This window comes from Sorex fumeus, unplaced genomic scaffold (assembly GCF_029834395.1).
Source record: "Sorex fumeus unplaced genomic scaffold, SorFum_2.1 ptg000018l, whole genome shotgun sequence".
Lineage (NCBI taxonomy): Eukaryota > Metazoa > Chordata > Mammalia > Eulipotyphla > Soricidae > Sorex > Sorex fumeus.
The window spans coordinates 25156598-25181676 of record NW_026606075.1 but is presented as its reverse complement, the minus strand read 5'-3'; the positions used below and the strand labels follow the sequence as shown (position 1 = coordinate 25181676).

The 25079-nt window shown below is 45.3% G+C and overlaps 1 protein-coding gene across 1 annotated transcript in view; it reads left to right on the top strand.

The window, feature by feature from the left end:
* IQGAP2 (IQ motif containing GTPase activating protein 2) overlaps positions 1–25079 on the top strand; it is a 302579-nt gene that overhangs the window by 136648 nt on the left and 140852 nt on the right. Inside the window, exon 3 of the mRNA XM_056112425.1 lies at positions 24053–24209. Coding sequence (XP_055968400.1) covers positions 24053–24209 — 157 coding nt within the window. The remainder of the gene's footprint in view (positions 1–24052; positions 24210–25079) is intronic.

Genomic DNA, 25079 nt, shown 5'->3' with positions numbered 1-25079 from the left:
GTAGGTGAGTATGTACCACCACTGCTGCCAATCCTCAGCCTGCAGAATGGAGATTTTTAGCGGAGGGGATGTTAATTGGGCCACACCCTAGGGGCTCAGGGCTCACATCTGACTCTGTATTCAGGAATCACTACTGGCAGCCTCGGAGGACCATATAGTGGGAGTGCCAGAGATAGAACCCAATTGACTATGTGCAAGATAATGCTTTGCCACTCTACTATCTCTTCATCCATGCTATTTGTGGTCTTGGGGGTCAAACTGGCATCAACCAGATGCTAGGCAAGTGCCTTAACTCCCGTACTATCTCTCCAGCCCCGGAACAGACTTTTAAAAATGGCTGTAGTAATTTTGACTGCTTTTGCCCCTTTTTTCCTCTTAAAATTTTTTTAATTTATTATTATTTTTTATTTTTGGTTGTTTTTTATTTATTGTTTTGAAGCCACATCCGGCAGTGCTCAAGCGTTACTCCTGGCCCTGCGCTTAGGAATCACTCCTGGTGGTGCTCGGCTGCCATGTAGGAGGCTGGGAATGGAAACGTGGGTCAGCCGTGTGCAAGACAAGTGCCTTACCCACTGTACTATCCCCTCTAGCCTCCTTTTCTCTTAATTTTTTTGTGTATCACAAACAACATTTCAAGAAAAAAAATCGGGTTTGCTCTTCAAATCCGTGTTCTCCCTTGAACACACATCTTCCTTTCTTGTCTCGATGTCTCTTCGCTTGCTTTTCCATTCTGGAGGCGCCGTGTTCTCTCTTGAGCATGTAACTTCTCTTTCTCTTCCCTCGCATCTTTCTAAGTGAGTTTAAGTAGAACTATCTTGCTTCACTGAAAAAGAAATGGAAAACTTTAGAAAATTCTTAGAACCCCAGCAACATAGTATATCAACTTTCCTAACTCAATCTGGAGATTAACCCACCTCAGTTAACATAGTTATATAATAAGCACATGTATTTTTGATGGTCATCAGTGAAATCACTTTCATAAAACTGCTCTTGGCTACATTTGTGTTCCTCCATTTGGCTGCATTGTCATGATTTTTTAAGATTACTTAATTTGATTATTTTACTTTGGGTTCACACCAGCAACGTTCAAGGGTTTCTCCTTGCTCTGTACTCAGGAGTTACTCCTGGGGGTGCTTAGGGGACCATATGGGCTGCAGGGGATTGAACCCGGGTTGGCTGTGTGCAAGGCAAATGCCCTACCTGCTGTACTATAGCCCCAGCCCCAGTCATCATAAATTTAAACGGCTGTATCATGGCAGTACTTGTTGAAATTAAGTGCCATCATTTCACAACCTCTCTTATGAAACCACCTTTAAGTTGTTTTTTTTTTTAAATATCACTGATTCATATGCTTGGTCCCAGAGTTGATTGTTTATTTCCAATTTTCTCCTCTTTGAGGGATTAGTAGGCACTACAGAGAAACTGGGAGATAGTTGGGATCTGAGAAACTATTCTGTGGCATCTGAGACACGTCCTTCTGGAATGAAGGCAGCCTGCCTTCCTTTTGAAACATCCATCTCTTATTTTTAGAGCGTTTATACTTAGAGCTGTTGCCATAGGAATTGATTTGCGGAGTGTCTTGGTGGTCAGCGGAGAAGTAAGAACTCCAGGGTCTGTGTTGGGAGTGAGCGGCAGAGGGTACCATCTGCCACCTGCGCCATGCATGCCTGGCGCACTGGCCGCTTCTCACCCTTCCTCATCCCTCCTCCCACTCCCTGGGGTCTGGACTGTGAGAGCTCAGCTGGGAGTGCAGGGTTCTGTCCTGTCCTGAGGTGGGGGTGTCAGTGAACTGTACTTGTTCCCCACGCCAATGAAACGTGTTTGCGGCGCTTTCCCTCGACCCCTAGACAACCCCCACTGGAGGGCGCCAAGAAGGGGGACTTGCTGATTTCAAAAAGATGGGTTGCCCATGAGAAAGAGGAGGAGGGGGAGTGGGAGGCATTCGCAAGAGAACATATGTTGCATTCTTTTTCACTCTCCCCTCCCGGGCAATGATTGATGGCATCCAGCAAATCTCTGTTTGTCATTTCCTTGGTACAGCTGGGGGGTGGGGGTGGGGAGGTGGCAGGAGGTGGGGGAGGGGGGCAGTAAGGGGCAGAAGGCTGGCAGAGAGAGGGCTCTGGGTATGCGGGTGGACAGGTGCTCTCTGTGCCTGTTCCCCTGGGTTTTCTCTGCTACCTGCTAAGCACAGCCTTGCCTTTGGGGGCTCTGCATAGACTTTGGAAGAGCCCCGTCATTTTGCTTCTTCCTCAAGTGCAAGGGCAATTGCTTGTGAGCACCTGCACCTGCTGGCCATGGAGAAAGGAGTAGAGGGAAGCCTGCCTGGGGCCGCTGCCTCCCAATGGGCTCCTGCATTGTGGAAGAAGGCCCTCTTTTTTCTGTGCTCTTCCTGTAGGTTATGGGATGTGTATTTGGGGAGTGAGAGTTGAGGCCACCCATAGTGGAGCTGAGGGGCTATTTCTGAGAGTGCTCAGGGACAGTGCTCAGGATTGAAAACCAGGATCAGCTGTGGCTGCTATGTTGGCAGGTACCTTAGCCCCTGGTATTTCTCTCTCTCTCTCTCTCTCTCTCTCTCTCTCTCTCTCTCTCTCTCTCTCGTTCCCTCCCTCCCTCCCTCTGTCTCCCCTGAAATGTCCATTATGTAAGTATGGTGCATTCGAAAAGTATGACGATTTGGAAAAGACTGCAGAAAAGGAGAGATGGGAGTAAAGTATTGAGCAAATTAGGGTGGTTTCCAAGGATCTCCCTGGCTGCTTTCATTTTCCTACTTCCGTCAGGGCAAAAACAATGTAGGAAAGTGCAAGAACCGTGATTATTCTATGGTTTGGTCATGTGCTTGGCACACACAGAGCCAGGAAGGAGATTCTGTGCAGCCCGTCTCTGGCTGTCATTGGAGCCCAGATGTAGGCAGGAACCTGAAATGAGGGTATTGCTGGTGGTGCTCTCTGTTCTCTTCTACACCCCAGGGTGGACTCGGTCACCTGGCAGAGTGAAGGCGTTTTGCAAGGCCAGTGAACACTGTGCTTGCCTCTCCCCTGCAGCACGAGCTAGGGCACCAGGCACACAGCTGTGGGCTTCCACCTCCTCACCTGCAGGGTATCCTGTGTCCGTTACAGTCCCCATCCTGGGGATGAGCGTCTCCCATACTGGGTCCCTGTGGCTAGGCAGCTTTGTCACAGAGGAGAGAGACTGCTGAGAACATGCGTCTGGAGGGTTCTTTGAAGCATTGCTTTAAGCCAATGCTCATCCTATCTTCCTCTGATTGAAATCTTTCTGTGCCTTGCTGTGTTCTGTTTCCTTTTCCATTTGATGGTACATTTCAGTTTCGTTCTTCTCTACTTTCAGTCCTATGGTCACAATAACCTTCCCGTTTAGGGTTTTGTTGTACCAAGTTACTGCCCCTTTCCTACCACAAGGGTGCCCAAGGTCGTCCACCCATGTCCAGACTAGAGACACTTCGAGTCTGACTCTCCTCTCCTTTCCCCCACTGTTTGTGAATGTCAGTTTTATAGTTCAAGGTCACAGGTTTGTCACCATTCAGCTCTGTCTCTGGCCTTGCTTTTTGTCTGTATACGTCACAGTGACTGAGCTCATCTGTGTTCCTTCTCCCTCTGACATATTGCACTTAGCTCGATACCCTCTACTTCTATCAGTGTTGCAACAAAATCTAAGATTTCGTCTTTTCTTATAGTTGTATAATATTCCATTTTGTTTATATATGTACCACAGTTTGTTTATCCACTCATCTGTTCCTGGACATTTGAGTTGTTTCCATGCCCGGCATATTTTAATGAACACTGCAGTGAATATCATTGTGCATCTACACTTTCCAGTTAATGGTTTTGTGTTTGAGGGGGAAATGTTAATAAATAGAATCATTGGGTCTATTTCCTTTATTTTTTAAAATTTATTTGGAAAAAATCTCTACACTGTTTTTCATAAAGGCCAAACCAGATTACATTCCAACCAGTAGTGAATGATATTTTCATTTTCACCTCTTTCCCGACAATACTGGCCATAACATTTTATTTGGGAGCTAAGGGGTACGTGGCAGTTGGGACATCCCCAGTGATGTTTGGGGCCAATCTGAATCTCTGCTCAGGGGACCAAATGTGATACCAGGGATCAAAGTAGGGTTGTCCTCAGGCAAGGCAAGCATCTTACCCTGGACTGTTTCTCTGGCCCCTGACAGTGTTTAAAACCCCGAATGCCATGCTAGGTACTTTTTGACTCAGTGATGGCATATGTGCTCCCTCTTGTAATTATCACATCTCACTGAGGTAGCTAGTGTTGTACTGAATTCTCAGAAAGTGGGAATTGCGGCCTGAAGAATGGCTGAAAACTAAGAAAATTGTTATTAGGAAGTACAGAAACCTGGTGAAGCCAGGTTTTTCTGGAACCTCAAGCCCAGTGAGCCACTGCACTCCACAGACACCTCTAAGAGGGTGTGTTCCCTCACCTGGTATGTACACGCTCACACCCCTCACCTGGGGGAAGCATCCTTGGTTCATCTGAACAGGCTTATTTTGAGTGTAGACAGGTGTGGCTATGAGATCCCTTGAGAAGTAAGCCATCCCGGAACACAGGCTGACGGGCTTTGTCCAACATGCATCTGGAATCATCTATCCCAGTGCCTGGGGATGGCAGATGGGTGTGCTATGACTGTGAGGGTGAGAACTGGAGCCAAATCTCCATTTACCACTGTGTGGCCTCAGGCAGGTCAGTTTGCCTTCTGAACTTTTCATCTTCTGTTAAAAAGGTGAATACCCACCTGTGAGGTGAGTGTGAGAATCCTCTGTAAAATTGCCTCATCTCTACCAAGTGCTGGGCAAGGTGCAAGTGTGTGCTGGAGGGCCAGGATCAGGGGAGTCGCTTAGAGTAGAAGCCTGGAGAGAAGTGTTCATGTGGAAATAAGTGTTGGTAGAGTGGAATGAGTGTTTGTATGGCCACTCCTAAATACCAGCCTTGCCTTCAGCTTGTGTTATGGAGTGTTTTGGCAGAGGGTGAGGGGCTGTGGATGAGCGGGGGTAGCTCAGGGGATGCTTGAGACTTAGGGAAGAGGAGGTGAGCTTGAAATGATCGATGCTGGCATGGCTGATGCCCCGCGGAGGGGCATGTGGCAGGAGACAGCCAGCAGAGAGTGCTAAAGGTCAGGTGCACCTTCAGACTGTTGGCCGCTTGTTAGGGGTGGTCCTGACCTGTGGCAGCAAAAACAATGAAAGCTCCAATGGTGATCAAGCAAAGGCTCTATTCTGCTCTGTCCTACCCCCCAGATCTTAACCCTTTCTACCTGAGACTCTACATCCCAAATCTCTCCTTATTATCATGGCAATCAAGATAGGTGAGACACTAGGTATGTCATCTCAAGACAGAGATTCTCTCTGGCTATGCCCCCATGAAATTAGGTGAGATGTGAGCTCCTGAAATATGTTGTTGGGAGACTTTGCATCTCCTGTGCATTCTGTCACTCTCTGGAGTGCCTTTAGGGGCCTCCTTCCTTTTACTTGGGGGTGTTCAGAGCTAGATGGTTCAGCTGCTCCATGCACAGAATGCCAGAAGACTTGCAGCCTCCTGTCTTCACCTTTGTCCTGCCTCCCTTGCCTTTATTCTCTGCTGGACCGAGCCACTCTCTGTTCCTGGCTGCTGCTTCAGAGTCTGCTTTGCTCAGTAAATCCCTGGAGTGGAGTGATAGTACCGTGAGTAAGGCAATTGCCTTGAAGGCAGCCAGTGCAGATTCCATCCCCCGCATCCCATATGGTCTCCCCACCACCACCACCACCACCACCCTGAGCACCGCCAGGAATAATTCCTGAGCACAGAGCCAAGAGTGACCCCTGGGCATCACTAGCCCTGTGGCCCCCAAACAAACAAAAAACAAAAACAAAAAAACAAAAACTTTGTAATTCACTCTCTTGGGTGAACATCTTAAGCCACACACACCCTTTCCGTTCTCTCCAGAATGCACTCTCGCATTATTTGCAATATTCAAAATATTTCCCAAATCTTTCCATTTTTATTCCTTCTTGCTTAACAGCCCCTTCATCAAGTTCCCTTTCTCTTCTATTTTTACTTTAAAAGCAAGGAAGAGGATGGAGGCTGTTCATTTGGGGGGTTTGGTTTTCTGGTTTTCAGGCATTACTCCTGGCTCTTCACTCAGGAATTACTTCTGGCAGTGCTTGGGGACCGTATGGGATGCCAGGATTGAACCTGGGTCAGCAGCATGAAAGGCAAACCCCCCACCCATTATGCTATTGCTCTGCCCCATGCACTGAATTTGTAATGGCCGTTCCTTCTTCACTTTCTAAGCCTTAAAGCTGGGCTGTCCTCATACCTGGAGGGACGAGAAAGATGAATGAGCCTGAGGATTCCCTCCTGACTCTCATACATGACACTTGTTCAAAAAAGAAAAAGAAGTGTTTTCTTGGGGTCAGTGAGTTCCTCTAGGGTTAGTGTAGTAGCTACAGGAATGAGGCACCTGCCTTGCTTGCAGCTGACCCTGTTTAGTCCTCTTCCCAGCACCCTATGTGGTTCCCCGAGTACCACCAAGGCTCACTCTGAGCACAGAGACTGGAGTAGTCCCAGAACACCACCAGGTGTGGACCAACTCACACTCCTCCTGTCAAAAAGAATGTTTTCTTGTCTTCTGCTTTCTGCTTTCCTGCCTTCCTGCCTTCCTTCATCACAAACCATATTAAGTTACAAACCAACATTCTGCCTGACACACTCATTACTCTGTCTTTGTCTTGTCTCAGGTATTAGCTGTAATTGTTATTGTGTGGCAGTTTTAATATATTTTTTATGTCAGAAAAGAGAGACAGTTTAAAATACACTCTTATTATTTATATACCGATGGTTAAAAATTAAGATACATAAAAAGATGTATGTAATCCCATCAATGGCCAAGATCCAGAGACTATAAAACAAAGCTCCCAGACATTCATGATTGTGCGACTTCTTACAGTCTAGTTCTCCTTCTTGGCGAACCCGGCAAGCCACCAAGAGTATTCTGCCTGCACAGCAGAGCCTGGCAAGTTTCCCGTGGCATATTCGATATGCCAAAAACAGAAACAATAATGACCCTAAAAGAGCCTCCAATGAGGCACAATTGGGAAGGATGGGTAGAGAGAGGCTGCTAAAATATCAGGGCTATGGAGACATTACTGGTGCTCACTCAAGCAAATTGATGAACAACAGGATGACAGTGATACAGTGAAAAAGATAAAGTTATCACTAGTTTTGTGATTATGCAGGTAAAAAGCACTAATAATATTTTTTCATGTAATTTTCAGAGTGTATTTTGATTTAAATATATGTAGTTTTAGAAGTAAAATTATTTTGTATATTTTCCTTTTATCACCAGTGGTTTTCCACTTTTAAAAATATTCCTTGGGATGCCACTCTCTCCACTGCTGTTCAATATAGTACTGGAAGTAACTTGCAATAGCAATTGGCAAGAAAAAGATATTAAGGGCATTCAGGTAGGAAAGGAAGAAATCAAGCTCTCACTATTCGCAGATGATATGATCCTATACTTAGAGAACCCTATAACCTCCACCAAGAAACTCCTAGAAACAATAGACTTGTATAGTAAAGTTGCAGGCTATAAAATCAATACCCAAAAGTCCATGGCTTTCCTATACGCAAACAGTGAGAGAGAAGAAAGTGACATGAAAAAAACAATCTCATTCACAATTGTGCCCCAGAAAATCAAGTACCTAGGAATCAGCTTAACTAAGGAAGTAAAGGACCTGTACAAAGAAAACTACAAAACGCTACTTCAGGAAATAGAAGAGGACATGAGAAAATGGAAAGATATCCCCTGCTCATGGGTCGGGAGAGTTAACATTGTCAAAATGGCAATACTTCCCAAAGCATTGTACAAATTCAATGCAATCCCTATAAGGATACCCATGACATTCTTCAAAGAAATGGAGCAAACACTCCTGAAATTCATATGGAACAATAAGCCCCCACGAATAGCTAAAGCAATTCTTGGGGAAAAGAAAATGGGAGGAATCAACCTCCCTAACTTCAAACTCTACTACAAAGCAGTAAAAATTAAAACAGCATGGTACTGGAACAAAGGCAGAGTTGCAGACCAATGGAACAGGGTTGAATACACTGACATCTCCCCTCAATCATATGATCATCTAATCTTTGATAAAGGTGCAAGAAATGTGAATGGAGTAAGGAAAGCCTCTTTAACAAATTGTGTTGGCAAAACTGGACGGCTACATGCAAAAAAATGGGCTCATAACTTTGCCTAACACCATGTACAAAAGTAAGATCAAAATGGATTAAAGACCTCAACATCATACCGGGAACCATAAGGTATATTGAAGACAAAGTTGGCAAAACCCTCCATGACGTTGAAGCTAATGGTATCTTCAAAGATGTCACACCACTGGCCAAGCAAGTGAAAACAGAGATAGATAAATGGGACTATCTTAAACTAAGAAGCTTCTGCACCTCCAAAGAAACAGTGACCAAAATACAAAGACAGTCTACAGAAGGGGAAAGGATATTCGCTGAATACACATCTGACAAGGGGTTGATATCAAGGATATATAAAGTACCGGTGGAACTCCACAAGAAGAAAGCATCCAACCCCATCAAAAAATGGGGCAATGAAATGAACAGAAACTTTCTCAAAGAAGAAATCCGAATGGCAAAAAAGCACATGAGAAAATGCTCTACATCATTAATCATCAGGGAGATGCAGATCAAAACCACAATGAGATACCATCTCACACCTCAGAGACTGGCCCACGTCCAGAAGAACAAAAGCAACCAATGCTGGCGCAGATGTGGCGAGAAAGGGACACTCCTTCACTGCTGTGGGAATGCCGACTGGTTCAGCCCTTTTGGAAAACAGTATGGACCATTCTCAAGAAATTAGAAATTGAGTTCCCATTTGACCCAGCAATACCACTCCTGGGAATATATCCCAGAGAGGCAAAAATGTATAGTCGAAGTGACATCTGCACTTGTTTGTTCATTGCAGCACTCTTTTTATTTATTTATTTATTTATTTATTTATTGAATCACTGTGGGAAAGGTTACAAAGCTTTCAGGTTTATGTCTCAGTCATGCAAATATCAAACACATTTCCCTTTACCAATACTTATTTTTTACCATGAAGAACCCCAATAAAACCCCACCCCCCACCCCTCCCCGTCCCTGTGAGGCAGATGAATTCTAGTTAACACTCTATCTGCTTTGATTAGATTCATTGTTTCAATAAAAGATTCACCACTATTATTTAGAGTTTACCCCCCCCCCCCCCCCCCCCGCAAATCAGACATGCTGAAAAAGCATTGTGAAGTGATTTGCTTTCTACGGCTGGGTTCAAGAATTAAATGTTGGTTTTGGATTTCTGCTCTTTTACCTATTGACCCTGGAAGTATTTCTACTGAAAGTCAGATAGTTAAGAAATTGGTTTCTGTGTTCTGGAGTCCTGCCGTGCTGGAGAGCCGCTCGCGGGGGGCAACCAGTGGCCTCGGTAGGGCGTGAAGGGTGGAGCGAAACGCCCCCCTTCCCATGAGGTTTTAGTCGCCCCCACACTCCCGGCTCATACCTGCTGTCCACAAGGCTCCCATGTGGCTGCCATCTTTCTTTCCAGAGAGGAGAGGGCGAATGGGGCAACACCCTTTCCCCTCCGGCAGACTTGATGGCCTGGATCAATGCATAGTCCTTTCACTTTTCTGCTCCAAGCTGCTGGGTTCTGCATTAAGTCCTTGTGCTTCTGGGGCCGTGGCCGTGCTGGAGAGCCGCTCGTGGGGGCAACTGGTGGCCTCGGTAGGGCGTGAAGGGCGGACCGAAACGCCCCCCTTCCCATGAGGTTTTAGTTGCCCCCACACTCCCGGCTCATACCTGCTGTCCACAAGGCTCCCATGTGGCCGCCATCTTTCTTTCCAGAGAGGAGAGGGCGAATGGGGCAACACCCTTTCCCCTCCGGCAGACTTGATGGCCTGGATCAATGCATAGTCCTTTCACTTTTCTGCTCCAAGCTGCTGGGTTCTGCATTAAGCCCTTGTGCTTCTGGGGCCGTGGCCGTGCTCGAGAGCCGCTCGTGGGGGGCAACTGGTGACCTCGGTAGGGCGTGAAGGACGGACTGGAACGCCCCCCTTCCCATGAGGTTTGAGTCGCCCCCACACTCCCGGCTCATACCTGCTGTCCACAAGGCTCCCATGTGGCCGCCATCTTTCTTTCCAGAGAGGAGAGGGCGAATGGGGCAACACCCTTTCCCCTCCGGCAGACTTGATGGCCTGGATCAATGCATAGTCCGTTCACTTTTCTGCTCCAAGCTGCTGGGTTCTGCATTAAGTCCTTGTGCTTCTGGGGCCGTGGCTGTGCTGGAGAGCCGCTCGTGGGGGCAACTGGTGACCTCGGTAGGGCGTGAAGGACGGACCAGAATGCCCCCCTTCCCATGAGGTTTTAGTCGCCCCCACACCCCCGGCTCATACCTGCTGTCCACAAGGCCCCCATGTGGCCGCCATCTTTCTTTCCAGAGGGAGGAGGGCAGAAGGGAGCAACACCCTTTCCTCTCTGGGCAGAAATGATTGCCTGGATTAACGCATAGTCCTTTCACTTTTCTGCTCCAAGCTGATTGCAGCACTCTTTACAGTAGCCAGAAACTGGAAGAAACCTGAGTGCCCAAGAACAGATGACTGGTTAAAGAAACTTTGGTACATCTACACAATGGAGTACTATGTAGCTGTTAGAAAAGATGAAGTCACGAATTTTACATACAAGTGGTACTGCATGGAAAGTATCATGCTAAGCGAAATGAGTCAGAAAGAGAAGGATAGACATAAAAAGATTGCATTCATCTGGGGGACATAAAGTAACAAAATAGGAGATTAATACCCAAGAATAGCCGAGATCAGTACCAGGAGGATTACTCCATGGCTTAGAGGCCAGCCGGGCACTCTAAGGGAAAGGGCAGCTCAGACAGAGAAGGGAGCACCAAATAAAGGGTGTTTGGAGGATCCTCCCAGGAGGGGAGATACATGTTGAAAGTAGACTATGGACTGAACATGATTGCCACTCAATGCCTCTTTTGCAAACCATAACACCCAAAAGGAGAGAGAGAACAAAAGGGAATACCCTGCCACAGAGGCAGGATGAGATGGGGGGATGGGTGTGGGAGGGATGCTGGGATCCATGGTGGTAGAAAATGGGCACTGGTGGAGGGATGGGTACTTGATCATTGTATAATCGAAACCCAAGCACAAAAATTTGTAAATCTACAACTGTACCTCATGGTGTTTCACTAATAAAAATTAAAAAAAAATTCCTTGGAAATCTCTCTAAGAGTATGACAGTGTTCTCTCCAATGGTGGACACATAATTTTGTTAGATACTTAGGTTGTTTCCAGTTTTTGTGTTGCTCAAAATTTGGCTCAGCTCAGTTTATGGAACAACTGTCACGAAATAGAATGTCTGGATTGTGCTTTCTTTTTTCTGCTTTATGGTTCTTGATGTATTCTTCCAGATTTTGTTTTTCTCTGCCTGTGTATGATCATGGGCAAGAGATGACATCTTTCATGATTTCTTCCCTTTTCAAAAGGAAGTGATGACTCAGTGTTAAGAGAAAAGTAAGTGAAACTTTTACGTGCTCTAGGTTTAATAGTTTGCAGTGATTATTTGCTGTTATATCAGATTACTTTCCATAAAGTTTGTACTTCTAGTTCAGACATGTTCACACATGGAGAAGGCTGTCTGGCTGAGAATTTGTAGAATCAAATGTTTGAACAATAGTATAAAAAACATCAGAAACTTCCAGGAAGATATGATTTGTCCTGTTTTTGTGCTCTCTGGAATGCTGAATACTTAGGTTCCAAGCCTTTCTGTTTTCTGTTTTCTTCTTTATTTTTAAAGAGATAAGCTTTATTTCCAGTTATTTAACTGTTTTTTTTTCTTGGGGGGGGTGGGAATTGGGTCACACCTGATCATGCTCAGGGAGTACTCCTGGCTCTGCACTCAGGAATTCCTCCTGGCAGTGCTCAGGGGATCATATGGAATGCCAGGGATCGAACCCTGGTTGGCCTCGTGCAAGGCCAATGCCCCACCCATTATACTATCACTCCAGCCCCAACATTTCTTTTCACACATGGATTTTATTTGTATGTCTTTGGACTATTCCTGGCAGTGCTGAGGAATCACTCCTGGTAGTGTTGAAGGAACCATGTACAGTGCCAAGGCTCTAACTGGGTTGTCCACATGCATGGCTAAAGCCTTAATCCCTGAACTGTCTCTCTAGCCCCAAGACATTGATTACTTTTTTTGATGTTGATTTTTGGTTTTGATTAACATCCATTGATGCTCAGTTCTTTCCCCGGTTCTTGCAGTTAGGGATCATTCCTGGTAGTGCTCAGGGGACCATATGGGATGCCAGGGATTGAACCTCTGTTGACTGAGAGCAAGGCATACACCCTACCTGCTGTATTATCTCTGCAAACCCTGCCATCGACAATTTAATCCATATTATTTATTGACTATCTTTTGTATCTTCTCTTTTTTCCCCCACATAAAAGTATTTTATTTAAAATATTTAATTCAAAGTATTTTTGAAAGCGTAATTAATATTTGATACTTGAGTCAAGTGGCTTAAGAAGAACTCAGATCATAATGAATATACTAGGTGTCAGCTCAGCTCCTCTCTCTCTCTCTCTCTCTCAACCATATTTTGAAGATTAAGACCAAATTTCAGCTTGATGTGCATTGTAAGATTAAGAACAAATGCATGTTTTCATCATTTTGTTTTATCTTGCAGACTCATTGCTTTGTGCAATGCCTGCCTACCTTAATATTTTAGCACATGTAAAAGTCTGTCTCGTTTTTTTGTGCATCTGTGTATGCCAGGCCAGCTGTCTCTCTAATGTGTGGTTTGTATCTGTGTGATACATCATAGGCAGAAAACTGACTGAGCCAAGTCTAATAAATAGCACATCAGTAGAAGTCTGACTGCCAATGGACAGTGTTTCTGAATAGCAGTAGGTTCTGTGGAAAGATATTTCTAAATTTTTTAGAACTAATTGTCAAACCTTCATTGGCCCTGCAACAAATTTGGGGCACAAAGTTTTTAGGCTTCTTAATATTCATCAGTGTCTGTGTCCACTCTGCTTATTTTCCTTTTCTACGTCATCCCACACCTAAGGGGACATAGAGAGAGAACAGGCATAACAATTCATCAAGTCTGCTTCTCTAAGAAATCGTTCACACAGGGATCCTTTCACATATTTTTTTTAAGAGAGAAAAGCCTGTGAGTGACTTCTGGCTTCCAGCTCTCAGCTGCTAACACTCTGCTGGTGCCACTTTGTTTAATCTTCAAAACCACATTGAATGGGTGATTCCCTAGCCTCCGTGAGAATTGGGCACTTTCTCCTCTGTAAGGGATTTTGCCTGATTCACCATTTGGAACAGTGTGTGGAAAGTACTAGCAGCACAAAAAATATTAACTGGATGAATTGATCTGTCAAGGTAGCACATCTGGTGAGGGACAGAGGCCAGATTGGAGCTTGGAGACACACCAGCTCTGCTGGTTAATGTTCGCTGTGTTTTCTGTGTGGGGGCACAGTCTTTAATAGTTCACATAAATGCTCGTTTACTTTCCTTACAGCCCTCCAAGGGGAGACACTGTGAATATGTTCATTTTAATTTAGGGGAGTTTGGAGCCATAACTGGTGGTGCTCAGGGCTTACTCCTGGCTTGGTGGTCAGGAATCACTCCCAGCAGAGATCAGGGGGTCATGTGGGTTGCTGGGGATCAAGCCTGGGTCAGTTGCATGCTAGGCAAGTGCTGTCTCTGTACTATATAGATTATCTCTGTATTATATACTATTAGGAAATCAGATATGTTAATTTTATTTGATTTATTTGGTTTGGGGGCCACACCCAGTGGTGCGCTGGAATTACTTCTGCAGGATGCGGAGGGACTATGTGGTCCCAGGGATTGGACCAGAGACTGTTGCATGTAAAGCAATTGTTCTACCCACTGTATTATCTTTCCCACTACTGAAAATGTTGATTTTAAAGAGAAAACTGCAATTGTGCTGAAACTTGGCTTTGAACCTATTATGATGATGTTAGTCTTTACATGGTACTGCTTCTGTGTGCTGCCTGCTGTCTCCTGATTGAAAAGTTATCAAATGCTCCCAGGAAAAGGAGTTTCTGTACTCAACCGTTGGACAAATGTTGGGATAGAAGCAATTCAACTTGATCCCTTAGAAATTTTCAGTGGAGGGTGCACAGTTGGTATGTTGTATTCATAAATCCCTATCATTAACAGTATTGTAAGTCATGGTGCCAAAAATCACTTGATCACTTAACATCCTTTTAACTCATCGATTTGCTTGAGTGGGCGCCAGTAACGTTTCCATCCATCCCTGTTGCATGCTTGTGTAGCCCTGTCTGCTTGTTCTAGGAACACGAAGAGCCTCAAACCAATTATTCAGGGTTTGATGAAGAAGTCTGACCATCTCATAGGTGGGTGGCGATCTTTTGTCGTCCTGTGGAATCCAGTCGGTAATGGCTCTAGTCCAGCGGTCATCTCCAAATCTCATTACGTGTCCAGCCCATCTGATTTTCAATGGCAAAGGAGACAGCATCCCTGATTCTTGACTGTCAATGGAGGTCAGAACTCTGGATTCTTTCTCTCATTTGAGTGAAGCGTGATACTCCAAGCATAGCTCTTTCGATTCCTCTTTGGTAGACCCGAATAGCGTTCTCATCCTGTTTTCGTAGGGCTCAGGTCTCTGAAGCATATGTTCATGCAGGAAGAACAGTGGAATCAAAGAGATGTGCCTGAAGCCAGAGGTTCTTCATCCTCTTAGTTATTTCCTCGACACTCTTTAAGGCGTTCCAAGCTGCTCTCTTCCTCCTGCGCAACTCAGATTCCAGGTCATTCGTCATGTTGACTTCTCGACCTAGGTACACATAACTGTTGCATTCAGAGATGTTTGTTCTGTTGAGAGTGAATGGAATGTCAGGAATGAGACCATTTCTCATAAACATTGTCTTTGTGAGATTCAGCTCTAGTCCGATCTTTTCACACTCATGGTCGAAGTCGGGCAGCATTTGTGCTGCTTGGCTAATGTTTGGTGTTATTAGAATGATATCATCAGCGAAGCAGAGGTGGTGTAGTTGCCGACCATCTATCTTCACTCTCATTCCTTCCCATTCCAGTCGTCGCATGACATTCTCGAGGGTGGCACTGAAGAGTTTCGGTGAGATGGTATTACCCTGCCAAACCCCTCTCTTGACATGGATGATCACTTCCTTGTAGAATGGTGAGATCCTGGTAATGAATCCGTAATAGAGCTCATGGAGGATCCTGTATGTGCCAAAAATAAAAAGTTAAAAATTAAAAAGAAAAATTCTCAGAGCTCTCAGGAAGTTTATGCCAATTACCAATCTGGAAGAGACATCACGGAACACAACTTCCTCTGAACTCATCGGACGCCCCCTCACACCCTTCTCCCCCTCCCACATAGCTTGTGTTCTTGGAGCACCTTTTAGGAGTTGGCTAAACTCAACAGATTCTTTGTGGTTTGTGTTTGTTTTTGTATTTGGGGGTCCACACCTGGCAATGCTCAGGGTTTACTACTGGCTCTGCACTCAGGGATTGCTCCTGGCAGGGTTTGGGGGACCATAAGTGATTCTGGGGATTGAACCTGGGTCAGTTGCATGCAAAGCAAGCACCCTACCCAATCAACAGATTCTGCTCTGTTATCGCACACCTAAAAGAGAGGGAGAGGATAGTCCTCTAGCTTCGTTCCGGCTTCATTCCTGGCAGTGTCTTACCTCCTATTCATGGTTTTACTTATCAGTGTTTCAGTGATGTTATTTAATCATTCCATGCCATGTCTTACAGTGAATCAAATAGCTTTTGTGTACAGGAAAGATGAGGGTCCACAGAAGCCCCTCTTCGGTTGTGCGATGTGTGTCTGCCTGCACCCCATCTCCCTGAGCTCGTGAGTTTAATAGAATTTTGAGGACTGTTGTGACTCTCCAGTGAATGAAAAAGGTTCCCACGAGAACTTAATCTACTCCTGCTGACATTTCACTTCCTATTGGCTCAAAAGGTGACTGGTTATACTATGCATATAAAAATATCTGGCCACTGTGTTTATTCTTTGTAAAATGTTGGTATGCTGGTTTTCAAAACAGTGGAGAGAAATTGACTCAGGATACTTGCGAGTCCATGGAGCAGGGCACTGTAGTGACATAACTTGTGCAGGAATTAAAAACCACCTCATTTTCTCCTCTTGGCCAGCAGGTCTTCTTTTGGGACCTTTATTGCGCATGGTGCCGCTTGATAGAGACCAAGATTTATGGGTGGTGATTTCCTGAATAACAACTCAGATAGCAGAGGCCCCAGCCAAACAACTTTCATATGTTCTTGCAAGGAGCAAAATAGTGAAAAAAAAAATAGATTACTTATCTCAGATTTAAAAAAAATTTTTTTTGCCTCTTGCAAGACAAAATGATGTTAATTCTCTTCTGGACTTGGCCTGAAACTAGAAAAGTTCTGTCTTTCCCTTCCCCTTAGCCCTCCCTGCCCATCTCACTGCTGACCTTGCCCATGTATACTTGGTCGATATGGAAGCTGCCTCAGCTCAGAATAAACATATGGAAAAGCAATGCCATGAGTGAAAAAAGGAAATTCCTTTTATTTCTGTTTTGTTTCTTTGTGCCCAGGAAGTGACCCAAGTTTCCTCTGTAGAGAGAGAGAAAAGTAATCCTGGTGGGAAGGGAATTCTTCCACCCTGGAACAGAATTAGAGACTAGAAGTAACTTTTTAAGTTTACAACTGATTTCCAACAAGGAGGCCACATCCATTTAATGGGAGAAAGTACAATCTGTTCAACCAATGGTGCTTGGACAACTGGATAGTCAGATGCAAAAGAATGATTTTGCACCTTCACCTCATACCAACTATAGAAAGAAAGAAAGTGACATATAAAATTATAAAAAATAAAGCTCAAAACATGGGGAAATATTTGTGGCCTTCAGTTAAGCAATACTATTTTTGAATATGATGCCAAAATGGCATATAACATTTTAAGTAAATTTAATTCATTAAAAAAGTTTTTTAGGTTTTTTTTCCCTTTTCTGGAGAAATCCATGTTCTCTCTTGAACACATCTCTCTTTCTCCCCCCTCACATTTCTCTAAATTTATTTCAACAAAAACCAGTTTGCTTCAATAAACAAATGTTTAATTGTGCTTTCAAAGATAATATAAAAAATATTTTCAAACCATGTATCCAACAAGAGACTTATGTGTTTAAATACACACACAGATATACACACACATGTTGAATATATAAATTCCATGTACATAACTCACTTTTAAAAAGGCAACCCAACTGCTATTGAATTAGCAATGAGTCTAAGTAGAGATTACATAAATGTCATAATATGCACTTAAAAATTAGCTAGCTGGGAGATAAAAATCAAAATCTTAATGAAATGCTACTCTTTTTCTGTTAGATGACTATGACCTAAAAGAAGGATGTCAGGAAGTTGGGGAGAATGTTGAACTTTGCAGCTACTTTCGAAAACAGTATGGAAGTTTTAGGGGATTTGGGCGGGGAGGGGGCTGAGATTTTGGCCCATACCAAGTTGTGCTCACAGCTTACTGTTTTGCTCTTTGCTCACAGATCACTCCTGGTGGTACTCAGGGTACCATATGTGGTGCCAGAGATCAAACCTGGCTTAATCACCTGCAAGGCAAGTGCCTTAATCCCTGTAATCTCTTAACCCAGAAGTTTTGGTTTTTATTTGTGGTCACACACAGCAGTGGTCAGGCTTACTCCTGGCTCTGTACTCAGGGATCACTTCTGTAGGACTCAGGGAACCACATGCCACTATCACACCCAGATTTGCCATGTGCAAGGCAAGCACCACCCTACCTGCTATACTCTTACCAACCCTGGCCCACAAATTCTTGAAAGATACAGAGTTACCTCATGACCCAGAAATTCCCTTTCTCAGGTACACATTGAAGAAAAGTGAGAGTATATGAATGGGAGTATGCATCCTGCAGAAACTCAGGCCCTGCAAAGGTCATGATGTAGCGTAGCAGTAGAGCAGATACTTTGCATGTGTGAGACCTTTGGTTCAAATTGAGCCCCACAAAAACAATCAATTTAAGAACTAATGTTTATATCATTATGAATCAGCCAGTCTGTCCTCGCCAGGGCCCCTTGGAGGGGAGCGGGTTGAGCTTTCCTCCCCGCCCCGACCAGGGTTCTGGCAGCCGAAGACCTCCAGGACCAGCCACCACCATGCTGAGACCACTCTCCGCACACCTGAAGGTACCGGCAGAGGAACCATGGCAAGCGGGTCCCGGGGGGACTGAGATCTCCAAGCCTACTCGGATCAGGGCTGAGCATCCTCCACCCAGATCCTCCGAATTCCAGTAGGCGGGGGTCACACCCACCAACTGGCCCCTTGGCGCCGTGTAATTCCATCAACGGCCAAGACTCAGAGACTATAAAAACCAGCTCCTGGAACCGCGCGGCCACATTTGTGGCCGCGCGACATCTTATTATGACATCTTATTATCTCGTTCCTACTTTAGACAAACTGGCAGGCTACCGAATGTAACCTGCCCACACGGCAGAGTCTGGCAAACTCCCCGTGGCGTACCCAATATGCCAAATACCAGTAACAATGATGGGTTTCATTCTCCTAAAGAGCCTTGAATATAGCACTAATCTCAGGGCTAGGATGAAGGAGACGTTACTGGGGCCTGCTCGAGACAATCAACGAATAACAGATGGTCGTGAATCAGCCAGTGTATAGGAAGAAAAATACCATCTGGCTATAAATTGATTAATAGAAGACTAAAATGTGATATGGATATACAGTGGAATATTACTTAGCAATAAAAAACAGCAATGACATAAATTCCATAGTCAAATCTTGAAAGTTTGAGAACTTTATGCTCAGTGAGAAGGTCTGTCACAGAAGGCCACATATTGGATGATTCCATTCCACTAAATGTCCAGAATACAGAATTGCAGATTAAAAATAGACTTGTGGGTTGGGAGTTTGGGGAGTAAATGGAAAACAATCATTTAGGAGCATAGACTTTCTAGAGTGAGGAAAATATCCTAAAATTGGTCTTGGCCCATAGCCTCCTAGCCCCGTGAATGTACTAACAATCTTTGCATTATAAATCCTAAATGGGAGAGTAGATGATGTGTGGATTATTTCTCAATAAAACTCATGAAACAAAAACAATCATATAATTAGTGTCGCGTTGCATTCTTTTATGATTCATACTCAAGGATGAACCTAAGTGCTGAGAATGTTGAATCATCTGTTCTAGTACAACTCAGAGGTGGCCACTGAGCAACTCTGCACCGGTTCAGTTGTTTCTACAGTGTGATTGTTGTAGGAAGTTGACTCTAGCTGATCATTAAAAATCATCATTATCAGACTTAGACTTTTTTATTGCTCTGTAACTTTGGATTGTGTGAAAGAGAAGCCACTGAGGCAGATGTGGGAAAGGCAGGTTTAATTCTTATTGGAGTGGGTCGGATGTCTTCCCAAATGGTGCTCAGAAAGCCCAGAGGTCCTGCTGGTGATTCTCAGCCAGCCAGGCCAGAGGCTGTGATGCTGCTCAGGCCCACAGTGCTGGGGTAAGGCCACACCTCAGAGGATTCCAGGACTGAGGTTTCCACTGGTACTCAGGGAATTGTGATGCCAGGAATTGAACCCAGATCAGGCGCCCCGCTAGGCATGAGTTCTAATCACTGTGCTTATCTCGTGACCCTTGACAAGGTTAATTCTTGGCTTGCGTAAAGTTCTGTGGAGGCAAGACAAAAGATTTAAGAAAGATCTTGAGGATCCAGTGAGCAGATGGGAGGGGACTGGAGGGTTGTCTGTGGAGACTGTCCCGAGCCAGGCCTCTGTGGGGCACATCATTTCCTCTCCCATTCCATGGCGTAGTCTGGACCTAGGCAACATAGACCTGGCCAGCAGCCACTCCTGTCTCCTGGCCTCTGGCATGAAGCATTTGGTCTCTGGGCTCCAACTTCTCTTCCCTCTGACTTTCGGGGGTGGGGGTAGGATAGGAAGGAGGCCCAGCTCAGAGGATGATCATGCATTACCTTAGAAATCAGTGTGCTGTGGTTCTGGTTTTAATGCCTCAGGGTCATGCTGGTAGCCAGGCATGACTTACTCTCTCTGCAGTGTTGAAGGCCAGCACAGGAGCCTGGCTGTTGGTCAGTGTGTGTTGGTTGTTTACTGGCAGAACTTGACACTTGTTCTTGATGAGCTCCCAAGGGCAGGATTAGGAGAAGATTCTTTGCAGTCCTCTGTGTAAGTGAAGGGAGAAGGGGTCCCTGATCAAGGAGGAGACCCCTTTGGAAGGGCTTATGGGCCTTATGCCCCCAACTCTGCCACTCTGTGTTTAAATTGGCTTCAGATACATTTAATATAGTTAAAAATAAGAGTGATTACCAGAGGAATTTCTTCTCTTGAAGAAATCTTTACAAGTCTAATTCTGAAATATTCTGCTTTTCAGTCATTTCTTTCTCTTGAGGGGGGTTGTGGGGTGGGTTTGGACCATACCAGACTGTGCTCAGGGCTTTACTCCCGCACTCAGGAATTAGGCCTGCTGGAATTTGGGAGAGCCATATGGGATGCCAGGGATAGAACATAGGTAGGCCACATGCAAGGCAAGCACCCTTCCTGCTGTACTATACTCTGGCCCTGCCAGTTTCTTTTTTTTTTTTTTTAATTTCTTAGCTTCTGCTCCCACCGTCCCAATTGCCAACTCACCTCTTCCCACTCCGTGCAGCCGTCAGTTCACGTCCCAGGTGTCAGCGCACATGGATTATGAAAAGGTCATACATAAATTCTTTGTTATTGTGTTAAAGCAGTTTCTTAAATCTTTCCAAATTAATTATTTGAACACAGGGTTGCATTTCAATGGGAAATAGCAGAATGCTGTAATTTGCCGTTTATTTTGATTAGAAACTCAATCTAGCACATTGACTTTTAACTTAGCCACATTGTTTTTGTGTGTGTGTATGTGAAAAAGGCAACAAATGTTTTTGGTTTATGGAAAAAAAAATGCAATGGACCAAGTGTGTGGTATTCAGCCTGTTTGAAGCAAGACTGACAAAGCCCTGCCCTGCCCCCTCCTTGCTCCAGCTGCGAGTTCTGGGCTGCTGAGGGTAGGTGGACCTTGTGTTCCATTCTCCTAACCCTCTGCCCCCTTCAGCAGAGGAAAGTTCGAGGTCCAGGGAGGATTCCTAGTTGGCACCGTGAGTGTGGACAGCACTCCCTGCCCACCTGGCCGAGCAGACCGCTCTTTCCTTGCCCTTTCCTAGGTTGTCACCATGTCCGGTCCCTGCTCCCTCGAATGACCTCCTCTTTCCTCCCGTCCCGCTGCTTCCTGTCTGACCCAGTCCCTCAACCCCTCCAGACCCCACACAGAGCAGGTTGTCTCCGGAGCATCTGTCATCCTGTCATTCGAGATTTATCTCCTCAAATTCCCATGTCAGCATGTTACTCTTCTGCCAGGGGGGCTGCCAGGGGCTCCCTTTCCTGAGACAGCAGCTGCCAGCATGCTTTCCATCCAGGTCTTCCATGGCTCTGCTTCCTGCTATGTGCTCAGCTTCGTTCCCTTCTCCCCCTGAGCCCAGCAATGCCCCAAATCTCCTCTTGGTTTCTTCTCTAATCTACCTAGCCCCCATCCCGCCACCCGCCTCTCCAAATTCTCCACTGTTTCCAGCCCAAATCCCATGGATCACACACCGCTACCCACTTTTTAATTATTTCCCCTGTGACTCCTGTTGATAGCTCAATGACCCTCCTCTAACTCCCAGACTTTTTCCTTCATATACCCTCACCATGAACATCAGGACAAACAGCCTTGCAGGTGCTTCTCTCATTTCTCCTGGGAACTCCATGCCTTCTCAGTTACATTTAGTACCTTCTGAAGCCAGGGGCCTGTGATTTTACTTTTCTCATAGGACCCTGTGCCTGAGAAAGTATTGATGAGTGCTCCCTGCTTATAAAGGCCCTCTGAGCTTTTAAAAGATGTTGTTCACACAATAACCAGAATCTAGAAACAGCCTCAGTGCCTGAGAACAGACCACTGGTTAAAGAAACTATGTTTCATCCTTACAATTTAGGTAAAAGGTAAAGGTAAAGGTAAAAGCCCTCCCGTTGATCGTCGATTTGCTCGAGTGGGCCCAGTAACGTCTCCATTGGAGACTTTGTTGTTACTGTGTCTGGCATATCGAATACTCTAGGTAGCTTGCAGGGCTCTCCGAGAGGGGCGGAGGAATCGAACTCGGGTCGGCCATGTTGGCCGCTTGTAAGGCGAACGCCCTACCGCTGTTTAACTACTAGAAAAAAATCAAGTCATGAAATTTTCTTTTAAGTGCATGGACATGGAGAATACACTGTTACGTGAAATGAGTCAGAAAGAGAGGGACAGTCATAGAATGACTGCACTTTTTTGTAGAATATAAACTAACATTATATGAGACTAACACCCAGTGACAGTAGAGACAATGGTTAGGAGGATTGCTTCATGGTTTGGAAGCCTGCCTCATATGCTGGAGGAGAAGGCAGTTGGGATGGAGAAGTCAGTGATGGTTGGAGGGAGATGGGAGATGTATGCTGAAAGTAGACAAACATGATGGCCTCTCAGTATCTGTATTGCAAATCATGATGCCCAAAAGTAGAATAAGAAAGAAGGTGCTTGCCACAGAGGCAGGGGGTGGGATAGGGTGGGGTTGATGGGAGCAATATTGGGGACATTGGTGGTGGAAAATGCACACTGGTGGAGGGATGGATGTTTGATCTGTTTGATTGAAGCTCCATCATGAAAGCTTTGTAACTGTATCTCACAGTGATTCAATAAATAAATAAAAGATGTCGTTCAGAGAAATTCAAGTGTCAAATACTTGGACCTGGGTCAGTTGTGAATACTTCGGAACAGTGTTCAGGTGTATGCTCCGTGCTGGCACAGTGCTTGGTTTTTGTTGTTGTTGTTTGTGTGTGTGTGTGTGTGTGTAGATTTGTTTGTTGATTTATGGCAGGAAATTGGGGGTTCCTCTCCCCTGGAGCCTTCATCCCTCCCTCTTGCCTCTCCCAGGGAGCTCGTCGCTCAGGAATGGGTGGGAATAGCATTCCCCTCCTAGCTCTGGCAGATTTGCAGCATGCCAGCGGAGAGAAGGAACTGGCCTGGCTCCCCTTCCATTGTGTCCCTGAGCCAGCAGTGACCTTGGTGCTCTCTTCTGCAGGGCTGGAACAAGATCCTCATGGGATTGGATCATTTCTGAAATATTTTCCCAGAACTCAACAAATAGTGCCTTATCTTCCTCCCAAACTAGCAGATTGTCCTAAGTGGCTGGTACTGGAAAAAGGGATGAGCAGCTCAATGGTAAAGCACTTGAACCACAGAGTTGGGTTCGATTCTACACCGTGTGTGCTCCCCAGCACCACCAGGACACCCTCCGCCCTCACCCACCAAGCACCACTGGCTATGACCCAAACACAAACAAAGTGTATTCTTTTGAGAAGACTGTCTTCTGAATTTTTGACATCCCTTTTTCATGCCTTCTAACCTCTTTCTGTACTTATTTCGGAGTTTGAATTTATCGTGTGTCTTACCATGCTCACTCGGGGGCATAGCTCCGACTAGAGTCTTCTCTGCTAAGTGCTCCTAAACTTGGAACTAGTTTTTCTGTAGTGTCAAACAGAATAATTTCCCTTATACAAAATGACTGGGCCCCTTTTGGGCACCAACGCAAACTGACCAAGGCTCTGATCTAGGTGAAGCCAAGCACCTCTGGCCCAGCAACCTCTGGGCTTTGCTTCCCTCCGTTCACCTGGGTCTTTGTTTCATGCAAATGCCCTCTCCTCTCTGCGGTGCCACGGAAACAGGGCTCCGTTCCTGCCCCCTTTGTGGCTGTCTCCAACCTCCAGGGAAAATTCTGTGTCTGGACATCTATACCAAGTTCCCGGATGGGAGTCATGTTAAAGGTTTTTGTGTTTCTGTTTTCAATCCCCTCAGGTGGATGGAAGTTTGCTTAGTTGAAGAATTGCCACCTACCACTGAACTGGAAGAAGGACTTCGGAATGGAGTTTACCTTGCAAAGTTGGCCAAGTTCTTTGCGCCGAAAATGGTATCGGAGAAAAAGATCTATGATGTGGAACAAACACGTTATAAGGTAACTGAGAGTTAATTGGTTTTGGCTTCCAGCTGAAAGTGAAACTTCAGTATTTCATTTCCTTTCCTTCCTTTCACTGTTTCTGCAAGGGTTGGGGGACGGGGTGAAGGAGAAGGGGCTGTCCTTGGCCTTTGAAGCCTGTTAATAATAATCATTCCTGAAGTGCCGCAAGCTTAAAAGCATAGTTTTGATTTCTGGCCAAGGTTGTGAGCCCCCCTGCGCCCATGATCCCTTCCTTCATGGAGGTCACTTTTATTAGCACCAGTAAATGCAGAAGTAGGGATATTCCTGTTTTTCATTACCCACCGTTTATGGCACTCCTCTTTCTCATCAAGAAAGAAAGTACCCAGCTGGGACTTGAACTTGTGGCTCTAACAAGTCAGGGTCAGTGTGATAGAAAGGAATACTCATGCCGTTGTCGGCTAGACTCTCTTCCCATTTGGTTTTGAAAACTAAACTCAGACTCACCTTTCTGTTTGCAGCTGGTTTAAAGGATTATTCCAAGGCTAATCTAGGGAGGCATGTGGAGGAAATAAAGCTGAAATAAACACCAATGTTGTTCTCTTTCAAATAGATTCATATTTTAGAACAGAGCTCCTCAAACTTTCTTTCTTACTTGTATCATCCACGCAGTGGTTAAAATCCCCCCAAGTCCTTCTGATCTTCCTAAATAACATGCTTGAGGGCTAAAGCACAACCAGGAGAATGCCTCAACCATCAGGCCAGGGATAGTGCAGCAGACAGTGCGCTCACCTTGCACAACTCGGGTTAAATCCCTGGCACCACATATGGTCCCCCGAACGCAACCGGGGTGATCCCTGAGTGCAGAGTCAGGAGTAAGCTCTGAGCACTACCAGGTATGGTCCAACT